The following is a 14600-nucleotide window of genomic DNA, read 5'->3' on the forward strand; positions in this document are numbered from 1 at the left end:
AGCATTATTACTGGGTAAGTGACGCTTTATATTTTCATCCACAAATTATTGGCTGCAGATTTGTTTGGTGATAAGAGGGTTTGTGTTGCCTAGAAATGTTTCCTGACTGAGTGTCAGGTTGTCACACAGCATCCTGGTATATGTAGGCCCTGCAGTAACCACAGCCACTGAGGTGAACTTTCCTTTTAACTGTGCTATGATTGCTTTCACTTGTTTGCAATAATGTAATTCTCTCTTGTTACACTTGACTGAGGAAACGGGGCAGGCGAGAGCTCCTCGGTATCAGATTGTTATCTTGTGCTGAAAAGCCTCTTTGTTGCTGCTCTCGTTTCATTTTCAAGTGCTGGAGATATTCATGAGCACACCCTGAACACAAAGTCTCCCCCTCACCCACTCACAAATGAGACTGGCATGTTGTCTGATGGCTTCGTTTATCAGATGTCCACTGTATGTGGGTGGAAAGCCACAAAATGATAAAGATATAACTTCAATAAATAAAATAACTATCTTCAGTGAAGGTGATGGATTGTCCAGCTGAATACAACAATACAACATCGCCTCTTTATTGATTTATTTTGGAGTTATTTAGCCTTAAAGGATTGATTTTTGGAAAATCCTTTTCCCCAACAAAGGTGGCCTGTAAACAAACCTGCCTGTCTGGATTCCTACTTTGCCGGGATTGTCAGTATTTTCCAGGTGTTCTGTGACAGAAGCATGCGCACTAAATAGTGTTGACGAGGCAGTGAAGATGCTGAGCCCTGATTGGTTGGATGGTAGACTGACAGCGGAGTGGGTGTACAGGGAGCATGTGTGGCAACACTAGGGTGGGACTGTGATACAGAGCTGATTAGAGGAGGCTTAAAAAACTACACCTCCTAGACACCTTTCTACAGCTGCAGCCACAGTGCTCTGTTACAGGTAAGAAAACAAGCTTTTCAAAAATAACTCACTTTACAGTTTGTTTTTAAGCATGTTGGGGTGTTGTAGCCACTTTTACCTCTTTCAGATGTGTTGCTGTTGAGCTATATGTGAGTGTATGAATGGATACACACGCTGTAGCATGTGTATGTGTGTGTAATGTTTTATTTTTCTTCATGTCTATGTCTTTTTAAGACAATACAGCCATGGACCCTGATTACTTCAAGTCTTATGTAAGTAAATGTTTTACTGTCCGAGGACTTCTTATCTGCTACCTTTGAATGCTATCTATAAAAGCCATTGAGAATAACGTCTCCAGGCATGTACATGTTTTGTAATGTCAAGATGTAGGATTAAGAAGCATCTCAAGTGAGGTTTAAAACCATTTTCTGTAGTGTTTCTGCTACTACTTTCCCTGTTTTTTCAAACCTGTCACTGCAGGAGTTTGGGATATTTCACATTCTTCTAGTTCGAGCGTATCTGTTATCATTGTTCATCTCCTCTGGGTACATTCATTGACATGTCACCACTTCCTCCTCCCTTTCTTTTTGTGATACATTCCACTTGTTGTGTTGTTGGACACCTGTTCACCTGTTGGACACCTTCACAGGACATGTGCTGGGGGACCCTTGGTACGGTCAGACCCTTTTCCAATTTCTACCCCGAGAGAGATGCAGAGGAGATCCAGGCAGCGCTGGAGAAGAAAGGTACCAAAGACAGATTTCCTCACCCCCATTCTGGGGTCAAGGCCCAAAGTTCAAACACTGTGTTAACCCCCCCTTCCCCACTCAGATACACTGAATCTGGTGAGGATTCTGACCAACCGCAGCAACGCCCAGAGACAAGTGATCGCCAAGACCTTCGAAGAGCTGACAAAAAAGGTGAAGCAACAAATATGTCAAGTGCAGCACGTATGATACTCCCTCTGTGTGTTTGCTCATCTATAACTTGTGTAAATATCAAACTGGTCTTCAGACCTGAACACACCTTTGTGTAAAGAGCACTTTGTGGTCAGATGCACAATAACAGTGTCTCTTAAAGGAACAGTCCACAGAGCGTGCAGCATGTTGAGCTAGGCCACAGAGGTACCATGATGTATATCATAATATTATTATTAACCATGCATTAGTGTAAAGCCTATCCCAGCTCAGGGAGTCCATAGGCCCCTGGGCCCAGGCAGGAAAAAGGCCCCAATTGATTATAGGTATTCCGGTATCAAGGGTGAATGAAATAGGCAGTTACATGATCACATAACATACAACTCACACCTACAGCAAGTTTAGAGTCCTACCTTTAGTATGTGGGAGTAAGCTGGAAGTAAAAATGTCCACTGTGGTGTTCCAGGACCTGGAAGCAGCTCTGAAGAAAGCTTTGTCTGGAGATCTGGAGAGTGTCCTGGTGGAGCTGTTGATGCCCCCTATGCAGTATGAAGCTCTACGGCTGCAGCAGGCCATGGCGGTCAGTGTGTGTGTGTGTGTTTGTAGATACATTTAAAGGGCCTTTTCTTTGTTGCAGCATCACAGGTTATTCATACGTGTGTGTTTGTGTGCAGGGTCTGGGCACTGATGAGGAAACGCTGATGGAGATTCTCAGTACGAGATCTGGGACGCAGCTGAAAGAAATCAGTGCTGCATATAAACAATGTGGGTAACAAGACGTGATGATGTGTGATCCATTCTAAATATTGATGATTGCATTACTTTCTCTTTTGCAGTGTATAAGAAGGACCTGGAGAAGGAAGTGAAAGGGGAGACCAGTGGAGACTTTGCTAAGCTTGTTGTTGCTTTATTGAATGTAATTACATTTTCCCCTTTCTTCAACATGAGCACTGATCTCTGACATTCTTATTATTAAAGGTGGCAGCTTGAGTTATTTTTGTCTCCTCGTCCTTAAAACAGAAGGAGAATGGGTTTGGTGTGATTCAAAGAGATGTCGAGTCTCTCGCTGCATCTCTAAATGGGAAAAAAGCTGATGCAACACCGTGGATCAACATCCTGACCTCCCGAGACTCAGACCATCTTAACAAAGGTGAGGCGGTCAGTGTGCGTTCTTGAACTCCTCTCTGTGAGTTTGTGTTGATTTGTGTTAATTTCCTGCAGTCTTCATGGGCCTGGAGCTGCAGAGTGGACAGATGGTGAACGAGCTGGTGGAGAAACGCTTCTCTGGAGACTTTCGACTGGGTTTGAAGGTTTTAGGTAAACATAATCAGAGCTGATGTTTGTGTACGCGCTGTGCATGTCGATAGGTTCTGACCGTTGTTGTGCTGTGACAGTTCAGTGCATTCAAAACCCGGATGTGTACCTCGCCAAGAGACTAACTACAGTGAAGGTAACATGATGTTATTGTTTTATTTCTGTTGTCAAAACCAGAAAGAATACAACCTTTTTTCATCAATTATGCTGCTTTGATCCTTCCTGTCTTGTCTTGCAGCCGCCATTACTGCAGAGTATCATGGTGGCTCACAGTGAGGAGGATCTGCTGTGTATCCGAGCTGCCTACCGTAAACAAACAGGCACCTCACTGTACACCGCTCTACAGGTAGGTCACAAACATTCTGCAACTGTTTTTCTCCAAATACGACTCTAAAATCCAAATATATTTAATTTTTTTCACCACCAGAATCAGTTCAAAGGAGACTATCTACACGCTCTGCTGGCCATCTGTCGATCTGAAGACTGAACTACATTTTAAATTGTTGCATTCTGTGTTCATTTAAACACATTTTCTTTCACCTGAATATATTCTATTGTTGCACAAAAACAATTGAAATCAACACTTTGCATGTGATGGTTTTCAGAACAATTTATTAACTTATACACGTACTATGTGCTACTAACTGTAATAAAACAAGTTTATGAGTGCAGTTTGTCTACATGTCTACAGCAATATTCTCTTTTCAAATAAATATCAAGAAAACAACCTGTGTTTACATTTTCTGCAAAAACCTACATAAACTAAATAATAAGTGATGTATCAAAGTACAGAATTATAGGTTGAAGTCATTATAAGCTGTCAAAGTCAGGATTTAATCAGTCACTTCAGTGGACTGTAAAAACACACACTGAGCTGCAGTTACACTCAAAGACATTTTAACACAAAGAGAGGCACAAGAGACACCAGCACAGAAGCTTTGACCTCTGAGCCCTCACTGAATGACATGGTTTCAGTGGTCAAGGTGGTCTCATTGTAACTAGTTGAGTTGGAAGTTGGGTTCATGGTTGATGTAGTGACTGGAGATCGGGTTGTTGTGGTTCTGGTGACAGGAGTGGCCGTAGATTTAGTTGTAGTACTGTTTGTGGTTGTTGTGGTGGTGGTGGTTGGGGCAGAGGTTGTAGTGGTGGTTGTAGTGGGATTTTGGGTAGTGGTGGTTGTCTTGGTTAGGGTGGAGGTCGTAGTAGGGATCCAAGCTGCCGTCGTGGTTGCTTTGCTTGCTGTCGTGGTTGCGATGCTTGCTGTCATTGTTGCGTTGCTTGCTATATTGGTTGTTGTGTTGCTTGCTGTCGTTGTTGCGTTGCTCACTGGAGTGGTTGTTGTGGTTGGAGTGGAGGTCGTAGTAGGGATCCAAGCTGCTGTTGTGGTTGCTTTGCCTGCTGTCGTGGTTGCGATGCTTGCTGCCATTGTTGCATTGCTTGCTATATTGGTTGTTGTGTTGCTTGCTGTCGTTGTTGCGTTGCTCACTGGAGTGGTTGTTGTGGTTGGAGTGGAGGTCGTAGTGGGGATTGGAGCTGTAGGGGTTGTTGTGTAATTGATTGGGGTGGAAGTTGTGGTGATGGTTGTAGTGGAATTCTGGGTAGTTGTTGTTGTTGTGGTTGGGTTGGAAGTTGTGGTGATGGTTGTAGTCTTGATTAGAGCTGCAGTTGCAGTGGTTGCGTTGGTGGTGGTTGTGGTTGCACCATCTGGAGTGGTTGTGTTGGCAGTGGTTCCATTGTTTGGTAGAGTGGTGGGTGTGTTACCCTCTGGAGAGTTGGTTGCATTGATGGAGGTTGTGTTGTCTGATAGGGCGTTAGTTGTGGTGCTTGCATTTCTCACTGTATTAGTTGCGTTGCTCGCTGTAGTGGTTGTGTCGCTTGCTGTAGTGGTTGCATGGTTTGCTGTAGTAGTTGCGTTGCTCGCTGTAGTGGTTGTGTCTCTTGCTGTAGTGGTTGCATGGTTTGCTGTAGTGGTTGCATTTCTCGATGTATTAGTTGCATTCCTAGCTGTAGTGGTTGCATTGCTTGCTGTAGTCGTTGCGTTGCTCGCTGTAGTGGTTGCATAGTTTGCTGTAGTGGTTGCGTTGCTCGCTGTAGTGGTTGTGTTGCTCGCTCTATTGGTTGCATTGCTTGCTGTAGCGGTTACGTCACTTGCTGTAGTGGTTGCGTTGCTTGCTGTAGTGGTTGCATTGCTTGCTGTTGTGGTTGCATTGCTTGCTGTAGCGGTTACGTCACTTGCTGTAGTGGTTGCGTTGCTTGCTGTAGTGGTTGCATTGCTTGCTGTTGTGGTTGCGTTGCTTGCTGTAATGGTTACTTCACTTGCTGTAGTTGATGCATGGTTTGCTGTAGTGGTTGCGTTGCTTGCTGTAGTGGTTGCATTGCTTGCTGTAGTGGTTGCATTGCTTGCTGTAGTGGTTGCGTCGCTTGCTGTAGTGGTTGCATTGCTTGCTGTAGCGGTTACGTCACTTGCTGTAGTTGTTGCATTGCTTGCTGTAGTGGTTGCGTCGCTTGCTGTAGTGGTTGTATTGCTTGCTGTAGTAGTTGCGTTGCTTGCTGTAGTTGTTGCATTGCTTGCTGTAGTGGTTGCGTTGCTTGCTGTAGTGGTTGCGTTGCTTGCTGTAGCGGTTACGTCACTTGCTGTAGTTGTTGCATTGCTTGCTGTAGCGGTTGCGTCGCTTGCTGTAGTGGTTGCATGGTTCGCTGTAGTGGTTGCGTCGCTTGCTGTAGTGGTTGCGGTGCTCAGTGTAGTAGTTGCATCACTCGCTGTAGTGGTTGCGTCACCTGGTGGAGTGGATGTCGGGATTATGGTAGTCAATCCTGACACGGTGGTGTCTTCAGGCATGGTTGTAGCAGAGGCGGTCACTGGCGTGATGGTTGTTATAGAGACAGTTGTTGTGTTGTCTATAGTTGTGCTGGCAACAGAACTATTGATCTAAAATATGTTTTTGAAAGAAAAAAAAATCAGTCAGCTGTAACATTTATGCCAACAGCATTTCTGTTTCCATAGTAACAGTATTACCCATGTCTTTGTCTTAAAGCCTGAGATTCATCATGACCTGTAATCATTTTGAAAGGATTGCATATAAATTTTTGAATACATTAGCACAGCTAATTGTTAAAAACATGAAAAATTTTACACAAAAAGTTTAAACCACATGTATTTTTTAAACAGATTTCATGTGAGATTCTGCAGAGACTTGTTCTTTAGAACTCTGCAGGTTGCAGTGACTGGTCCGTCATAGTCGGGTGTTTTAGACAGGCACATCAGAATTGATCCAACTGTTTAAATAGCATTTTAATTACACCAGAAAAAACTGGGATAAAATGTGAATACATTTGTTTCAAGTAATATAAAGATAACATATGAAATGATTTTTCTTTCTTTCTTTCTTTGAATTTGATGCCAGCATCACACAAAAGCCAAAGAGAGCCATTACAAATAATACGTTTTGTACTGAACAAGCTGGAACATCCTTCTTTATCCTGAAGGACAGAATGTGTGGTTTAAAATAACAACAACAACAAAAATATGAATGATAATAATAAAGATAATGAATTAGGATGGTTAGGAGAAGGATCTGTCAGAAAAGACGGTAGTTTTTGACTCCTGTTTGTATTTTCAGTCGGAATCTTTTAGTACTGCGGATGATAAATGTTTCGACTTCTTTGAATTGAAATTTGAAATTTGAACCCTTTAGAACACTCAGTCTCTCAGGAGTCTTCTTTTTTATACTTGTGTTACAAACTCGACTCTTCATTCATTGTGAGATGAATGGGTTCTACAAAAAATGTTCCAGTCTTTTGTTAAACATTGTCTTTGTATAAATTTAAATTTTGCAAATCAGAACTTCTTTACAGCTTACATATGTTTTTCTGTTTTTCTGTATTTTTATTTTTTTTATGGAGAAATAGTGTTCTAGTTGTTAAATTACTCTTATATCGCAGTCAAATGAGTCTATGTGTATAATATTCAGATGTAATGTTCAGGACCATATTATCTTTTAGAATCCACAGAACGGTCATTTCTGTGGAATTTGATGATGTGTAAAAAAAAAGAGAACCACTGAAAGTGGTAACTTCCGTCATGTGTGGTGATAACAAGCTCAAACGTCCTATTACTGTTATATAGCAGTAATATGAGTCTATGTGTATAATATTCAGATTTAATGTCCAGGACCATATTATCTTTTAGAATCCACAGAACGATCATTTTAAGTGTCTGTGAGCAGATACCTGTGCCAGCAGAGCCAGTGCGAACAGCCCCAGAGCCAGAGTCTTCATGATGGAGACAGCAGAGATGTGGCTGGAACCGTCCTTTTCCACAAAAAGACAGATCTTCCTGTAATGTGCTGTGAAAGTTACAGCTCTGTAATAATGTCAACTCTCCTTCTGGGACACTGAGAGGCAACTAGTTTGTTTTTGTTGTTGTGACTTTTATAGAAAAAGCTCAGGTTTCAGGAGGGGATGAAGTGACGTGCAGCAGGATTTGGCCCGATATCCAGGAAGTGTTTGTGGGGACTTTATGGGATGAGTGTAAGGAAAACATGCATCAGGTGGACCTTGTACTCATGTAACACTGAGCCCAGCATCCACACTCACACTTTGTTTTTTTTACTAATTGTACTTTTTATGGGATCGAGCTTATTGATCATTTATTGATATCTAAAGAGAATCCAACACTGACCTCCTGTGATGATACGGTTTAATGTCAAATCTTCTAACGCTGACGTTTTCTATTGACTGACTTGAGCAGTTATATTAATCATAAATAGAAAAGAATCTGCACCCTTCAGTCGCCCTGGTGGATAATTGACAGCTTGACAAACAAATCAGGCACTTAATTAAAACAAAACTTTATTAGTACATGATATTCAAACATCAAGCTTTTTGACAGAAAATATACAAATCTGAGTGATGCAAGACAAAGTGTTGTTGAATGTTGGTTAAAACTCACCCCAGTCTAAATGCTTAAAGTTCAAACAAACTCAGTGAATCTGGTGAAGATTCAAATCAACCACAGTGTGTTTTCAGACTCTCACTCCATTCCATAAATACAGCTGTCTTACCATACATTCATATTTCTTGCACTATTCAGGCTTCCAGTTTCTCTCTCTGCATCTCTAAATGGAAAAAAAAGCTGATGCAGCACCGTGGATCAACATCCTGCCCTCTGGAGACTCAGCCCATCTTAACAGAGGTGAGGCGGTCAGTGTGCGTTCTCTTCACTTTCCTGGAGACTTTCAACTGGGTTTGAAGGTTTTAGGTAAACAGAATCAGAGCTGATGTGTGTGTGCGTGCTGTGCATGTCAATAGGCCTCTGTTGTTGTCCTTCCTGTCTTCTTGGAGCCGCCATTACTGCAGAGTATCATGGTGGCTCACAGTGAGGAAGACCTGCTGTGTGTCTACAGGTTGGTCGCAAACATTCTGTAAAAACAAACATTCTTAAATCCAAATATATTTTAATGTTCATCTATCTACAGGCTCTGCTGGCCATCTGTCGATCTGAAGACTGAACTACATTTTAAATTATTGCATCCTGTGTTCATTTAAATACATTTTCCTTCACCTGAATATATTCTGTTGCACAAAAACTATTGAAATCAACACTTTGCATGTGATGGTTTTAAGAACAATTTATTAACTTATACACGTACAATGTGCTACTAACTGTAACAAAACAAGTTTATGAGTGCAGTTTCTCTACATGTCTGCAGCAATATTGTCTCTTTTCAAATAAATATCAAGAAAACAACTTGTGTTTACATTTTCTGCAAAAACCTACGTAAACTAAACAATAAGTGATGTAACAAAGTACAGAATTATAGGTTGAAGTCATTATAAGCTGTCAAAGTCAGGATTTAACTTACTATCAGTCACTTCAGTGGACTGTAAAAACACACACTGAGCTGCAGTTACACTCAAAGACATTTTAACACAAAGAGAGGCACAAGAGAGACCAGCACAGAAGCTTTGACCATTGCATGGTTTGCTTTAATGGTTGCGTTGCTTGCTGTAGTGGTTGTGTTGCTTGCTGTAGTGGTTGTGTTGCTTGCTGTAGTGGTTGTGTTGCTTGCTGTAGCGGTTGCATAGCTTGCTGTAGCGGTTACCTCACTTGATGTAGTTGTTGCATAGCTTGCTGTAGTGGTTGCGTCGCTTGCTGTAGTGGTTGCGTCGCTTGCTGTAGTGGTTGCATGGTTTGCTGTAGTGGTTGCGTCGCTTGCTGTAGTTGTTGCATCACTTGCTGTAGTGGTGGCGTCGCTTGCTGTAGTGGTTGCATCACTTGCTGTAGTGGTTGCATCACTTGCTGTAGTGGTTGCGTCGCTTGCTGTAGTGGTTGCGTCGCTTGCTGTAGTTGTTGCATCACTTGCTGTAGTGGTGGCGTCGCTTGCTGTAGTGGTTGCATCACTTGCTGTAGTGGTTGCGTCGCTTGCTGTAGTGGTTGCGTCGCTTGCTGTAGTTGTTGCATCACTTGCTGTAGTGGTGGCGTCGCTTGCTGTAGTGGTTGCATGGTTTGCTGTAGTGGTTGCGTCGCTTGCTGTAGTGGTTGGGTTGCTCAGTGTAGTAGTTGCATCACTCGCTGTAGTGGTTGCGTCACCTGGTGGAGTGGATGTCGGGATTATGGTAGTCAATCCTGACACGGTGGTGTCTTCAGGCATGGTTGTAGCAGAGGCGGTCACTGGCATGATGGTTGTTATAGAGACAGTTGTTGTGTCGTCTATAGTTGTGCTGGCAACAGAACTATTGATCTAAAATATGTTTTTGAGAGAAAAAAAATCAGTCAGCTGTAACATTTATGCCAACAGCATTTCTGTTTCCATAGTAACAGTATTACCCATGTCTTTGTCTTAAAGCCTGAGAGTCATCATGACCTGTAATCATTTTGAAAGGATTACATATGAATTTTTGAATACATTAGCACAGCTAATTGTTAAATACATGAATAATTTTACACAAAAAGTTTAAACCACATGTATTTTTTAAACATTTCACGTGAGATTCTGCAGAGACTTGTTCTTTAGAACTCTGCAGGTTGCAGTGACTGGTCCGTCATAGTCGGGTGTTTTAGACAGGCACATCAGAAGTGATCCAACTGTTTAAATAGCATTTTAAATACACCAGAAAAAACTGGGATAAAATGTGAATACATTTCTTTCAAGTAATATAAAGATAACATATGAAATGATTTTTCTTTCTTTCTTTCTTTGAATTTGATGCCAGCATCACACAAAAGCCAAAGAGAGCCATTACAAATAATACGTTTTGTACTGAACAAGCTGGAACATCTTTCTTTATCCTGAAGGACAGAATGTGTGGTTTGAAATAACAACAACAACAAAAATATGAATGATAATAATAAAGATAATGAATTAGGATGGTTAGGAGAAGGATCTGTCAGAAAAGAGGATAGTTTTTGACTCCTGTTTGTATTTTCAGTCGGAATCTTTTAGTACTGCGGATGATAAATGTTTCGACTTCTTTGAATTGAAATTTGAAATTTGAACCCTTTAGAACACTCAGTCTCTCAGGAGTCTTCTTTTTTATACTTGTGTTACAAACTCGACTCTTCATTCATTGTGAGATAAACAAAAAATGTTCCAGTCTTTTGTTAAACATTGTCTTTGTATAAATTTAAATTTTGCAAATCAGAACTTCTTTACAGCTTATATATGTTTTTCTGTTTTTATTAGTTTTATTTTTTTATGGCGAAAAAGTGTTCTAGTTGTTAAATTACTCTTATATCGCAGTCAATTGAGTCTATGTGTATAATATTCAGATGTAATGTTCAGGACCATATTATCTTTTAGAATCCACAGAACGGTCATTTCTGTGGAATTTGATGATGTGTAAAAAAAAAAGAGAACCACTGAAAGTGGTAACTTCCGTCATGTGTGCTGATAACAAGCTCAAACGTCCTATTACTGTTATATAGCAGTAATATGAGTCTATGTGTATAATATCCAGATTTAATGTCCAGGACCATATTATCTTTTAGAATCCACAGAACGATCATTTGAAGTGTCTGTGAGCAGATACCTGTGCCAGCAGAGCCAGTGCGAACAGCCCCAGAGCCAGAGTCTTCATGATGGAGACAGCAGAGATGTGGCTGGAACCGTCCTTTTCCACAAAAAGACAGATCTTCCTGTAATGTGCTGTGAAAGTTACAGCTCTGTAATAATGTCAACTTCTCCTTCTAGGACACTGAGAGGCAACTAGTTTTTTGTTGTTGTTGTGGCTTTTATAGAAAACGCTCAGGTTTCAGGAGGGGATGAAGTGACATGCAGCAAGATTTGGCCCGATATCCAGGAAGTGTTTGTGGGGACTTTATGGGATGAGTGTAAGGAAAACATGCATCAGGTGGACCTTGTACTCGTGTAACACTGAGCCCAGCATCCACACTCACACTTTGTTTTTTTTACTAATTGTACTTTTTATGGGATCGAGCTTATTGATCATTTATTGATATCTAAAGAGAATCCAACACCGACCTCCTCTGTTGATACGGTTTAATGTAAAATCTTCTCACGCTGACTTGTTCCATTGACTGACTTGAGCAGTTATATTAATCATAAATAGAAAAGAATCTGCACCCTTCAATCGCCCTGGTGGATAATTGACAGCTTGACAAACAAATCAGGCACTTAATTAAAACAAAACTTTATTAGTACATGATATTCAAACATCAAGCTTTTTGAGAGAAAATATACAAATCTGAGTGATGCAAGACAGAGTGTTGTTGAATGTTGGTTAAAGCTCACCCCAGTCTAAATGCTTAAAGTTCAAACAAACTCAGTGAATCTGGTGAAGATTCGAATCAACCACAGTGTGTTTTCAGACTCTCACTCCATTCCATAAATACAGCTGTCTTACCATACATTCATATTTCTTGCACTATTCAGGCTTCCAGTTTCTCTCTCTGCATCTCTAAATGGGAAAAAAGCTGATGCATCACCGTGGATCAACATCCTGCCCTCTGGAGACTCAGCCCATCTTAACAGAGGTGAGGCGGTCAGTGTGCGTTCTCTTCACTTTCCTGGAGACTTTCAACTGGGTTTGAAGGTTTTAGGTAAACAGAATCAGAGCTGATGTGTGTGTGCGTGCTGTGCATGTTGATAGGCCTCTGTTGTTGTCCTTCCTGTCTTCTTGCAGCCGCAATTCACCTGAATATATTCTGTTGTTGCACAAAAACAATTGAAATCAACACTTTGGATGTGATGGTTTTGACAACAATTTATCAACTTATACACGTACTATGTGCTACCAACAAAACAAGTTTATGAGTGCAGTTTGTCTACATGTCTACAGCAATATTGTCTCTTTTTAAATAAATATCAAGAAAACAACCTGTGTTTACATTTTGTGCAAAAACCTACGTAAACTAAACAATAAGTGATGTAACAAAGTACAGAATTATAGGTTGAAGTCATTATAAGCTGTCAAAGTCAGGATTTAACTTACTATCAGTCACTTCAGTGGACTGTAAAAACACACACTGAGCTGCAGTTACACTCAAAGACATTTTAACACAAAGAGAGGCACAAGAGAGACCAGCACAGAAGCTTTGACCTCTGAGCCCTCACTGAATGACATGGTTTCAGTGGTCAAGGTGGTCTCATTGTAACTAGTTGAGTTGGAAGTTGGGTTCATGGTTGATGTAGTGACTGGAGCTTGGGTTGTTGTGGTTCTGGTGACAGGAGTGGCCGTAGATTTAGTTGTAGTACTGTTTGTGGTTGTTGTGGTGGTGGTGGTGGTTGGGGCAGAGGTTGTAGTGGTGGTTGTAGTGGGATTTCGGGTAGTGGTGGTTGTTGTGGTTGGGGTGGAGGTCGTAGTGGGGATCCAAGCTGCTGTCGTGGTTGCTTTGCCTGCTGTCGTGGTTGCTTTGCCTGCTGTCGTTGTTGCGTTGCTTGCTATATTGGTTGTTGTGTTGCTTGCTATATTGGTTGTTGTGTTGCTTACTATATTGGTTGTTGTGTTGCTTGCTATATTGGTTGTGTTGCTTGCTGTCGTGGTTGCGTTGCTCACTGTAGTGGTTGTAGTGTTGCTTGCTGTCGTGGTTGCGAGACTTGCTGTCATGGTTGTTGTGTTGCTTGCTGTCGTGGTTGCGTCGCTCACTGTAGTGGTTGTTGTGTTGCTTGCTGTCATGGTTGCGTTGCTTGCTGTTGTGGTTGTTGTGTTGCTTGCTGTCCCGGACGCATTGCTCTCTGTAGTGGTTGCATTGCTTGCTGTCGTGGTTGTGTTGCTTGCTGTCGTGGTTGCGTCGCTCACTGTAGTGGTTGTTGTGTTGCTTGCTGTCGTGGTTGCGTTGCTTGCTGTTGTGGATGTTGTGTTGCTTGGTGTCCCGTACGCATTGCTCACTGTAGTGGTTGTTGTGTTGCCTGCTGTTGTGGTTGCGAGGCTTGCTGTCATGGTTGCGTTGCTTGCTGTCATGGTTGCGTTGCTTGCTGTCATGGTTGTGTTGCTTGCTGTTGTGGTTGTTGTGTTGCTTGCTGTCCCGGACGCATTGCTCACTGTAGTGGTTGCATTGCTCGCTGTCATGGTTGCGTTGCTTGTTGTAGTGGTTGTTGTGTTGCTTGCTGTCGTGGTCGCATTGTCTGTGGGAGCGGATGTCGGGGCGATGACGGTCATCCCTGACACGCTGGTGTCATTTGTGCTGGCAACAGAACTATTGATCTAAAAAATCAGAAAAATCAATAAAAAAATTCAGTTGTAGCATTTGTATTATACATGTCTTTATCTTAAAGCCTGGAAGTCATTATGACCTGTAATCACTCTGAAAGCATTAAATGCATCTTTTTGTTAACACAGCTAGTCGTTATATAAATCAATAATTTTAAACAAAATTTCAAGTTTAAACCAAATGTAAGACTTTTCTTTAGTAGTGAGGACATGATGTTCTGCAGTGATCTGGTCAGGTCATAACTGACCGCAGATTGTGAAAACTGGTTGATAAGAATCAGTTGTTCCATTCAGGCATTAATACCATGTGAATATAATATATAATGCAAACATACAAAGTTCTCATTTTGAATTTGATGATGCGTAAAAAAAAAAGAGAACCACTGAAAGTGGTAACTTCCGTCATGTGTGCTGATAACAAGCTAGTAACAAACAAGTCCTATTACTGTTATATAGCAGTAATATGAGTATATGTGTATAATATCCAGATTTAATGTCCAGGACCATATTATCTTTTAGAATCCACAGAACGGTCATTTTAAGTGTCTATGAGCAGATACCTGTGCCAGCAGAGCCAGTGCGAACAGCCCCAGAGCCAGAGTCTTCATGATGGAGACAGCAGAGATGTGGCGGGAACCGTCCTTTTCCACAAAAAGAGAGCTCTTCCTGTAATGTGCTGTGAAAGTTCCAGCTCTGTAATAATGTGAACTTCTCCTTCTGGGACACTGAGAGGCAACTAGTTTTTTTTGTTGTTGTGGCTTTTATAGAAAACGCTCAGGTTTCAGGAGGGGATAAGGTGACGTACTGCAGGATTTGGCC

At 41.5% G+C, this 14600-nt stretch overlaps 2 protein-coding genes across 2 annotated transcripts; one reads left to right on the forward strand and one right to left on the reverse strand.

Moving 5' to 3' along the window:
• The first annotated feature begins 830 nt into the window (after positions 1-830).
• anxa14 (annexin A14) lies at positions 831-3837 on the forward strand. Its single transcript, XM_028399242.1, has 12 exons — positions 831-918; positions 1114-1151; positions 1529-1625; positions 1711-1799; positions 2263-2376; positions 2471-2561; positions 2633-2712; positions 2817-2946; positions 3018-3113; positions 3191-3246; positions 3349-3456; positions 3538-3837. The coding sequence occupies exons 2-12, from the start codon at positions 1125-1127 to the stop codon at positions 3595-3597; spliced, it is 948 nt and encodes a 315-aa protein (XP_028255043.1). The 5' UTR covers positions 831-918; positions 1114-1124; the 3' UTR covers positions 3598-3837.
• An 8008-nt stretch (positions 3838-11845) lies between these two features.
• LOC114431699 (uncharacterized protein YBL113C) lies at positions 11846-14497 on the reverse strand. The gene is made up of 2 exons (XM_028399292.1): positions 14342-14497; positions 11846-13775 (listed from the first exon to the last, which is right to left on the reverse strand). Exons 1-2 carry the CDS (start codon positions 14387-14389, stop codon positions 12615-12617), a joined length of 1209 nt encoding a protein of 402 aa, XP_028255093.1. The 5' UTR covers positions 14390-14497; the 3' UTR covers positions 11846-12614.
• Positions 14498-14600: the final 103 nt, after the last annotated feature.

This window comes from Parambassis ranga, chromosome 2 (assembly GCF_900634625.1).
Source record: "Parambassis ranga chromosome 2, fParRan2.1, whole genome shotgun sequence".
Classification (NCBI taxonomy): Eukaryota; Metazoa; Chordata; class Actinopteri; family Ambassidae; genus Parambassis; species Parambassis ranga.

Coding starts and splice junctions, on each gene's coding strand:
- anxa14 (XM_028399242.1), top strand. CDS start 1,125: ATGGACCCTGATTACTTCAAGTCTTAT. Junction 1,800..2,262: donor TCGAAGAGCTGACAAAAAAG/GTGAAGCAACAA, acceptor GTGGTGTTCCAG/GACCTGGAAGCAGCTCTGAA. Junction 3,114..3,190: donor ACTGGGTTTGAAGGTTTTAG/GTAAACATAATC, acceptor GTGCTGTGACAG/TTCAGTGCATTCAAAACCCG.
- LOC114431699 (XM_028399292.1), bottom strand. CDS start 14,389: ATGAAGACTCTGGCTCTGGGGCTGTTCGCACTGGCTCTGCTGGCACAG. Junction 13,776..14,341: donor CACTGGCTCTGCTGGCACAG/GTATCTGCTCAT, acceptor CTGATTTTTTAG/ATCAATAGTTCTGTTGCCAG.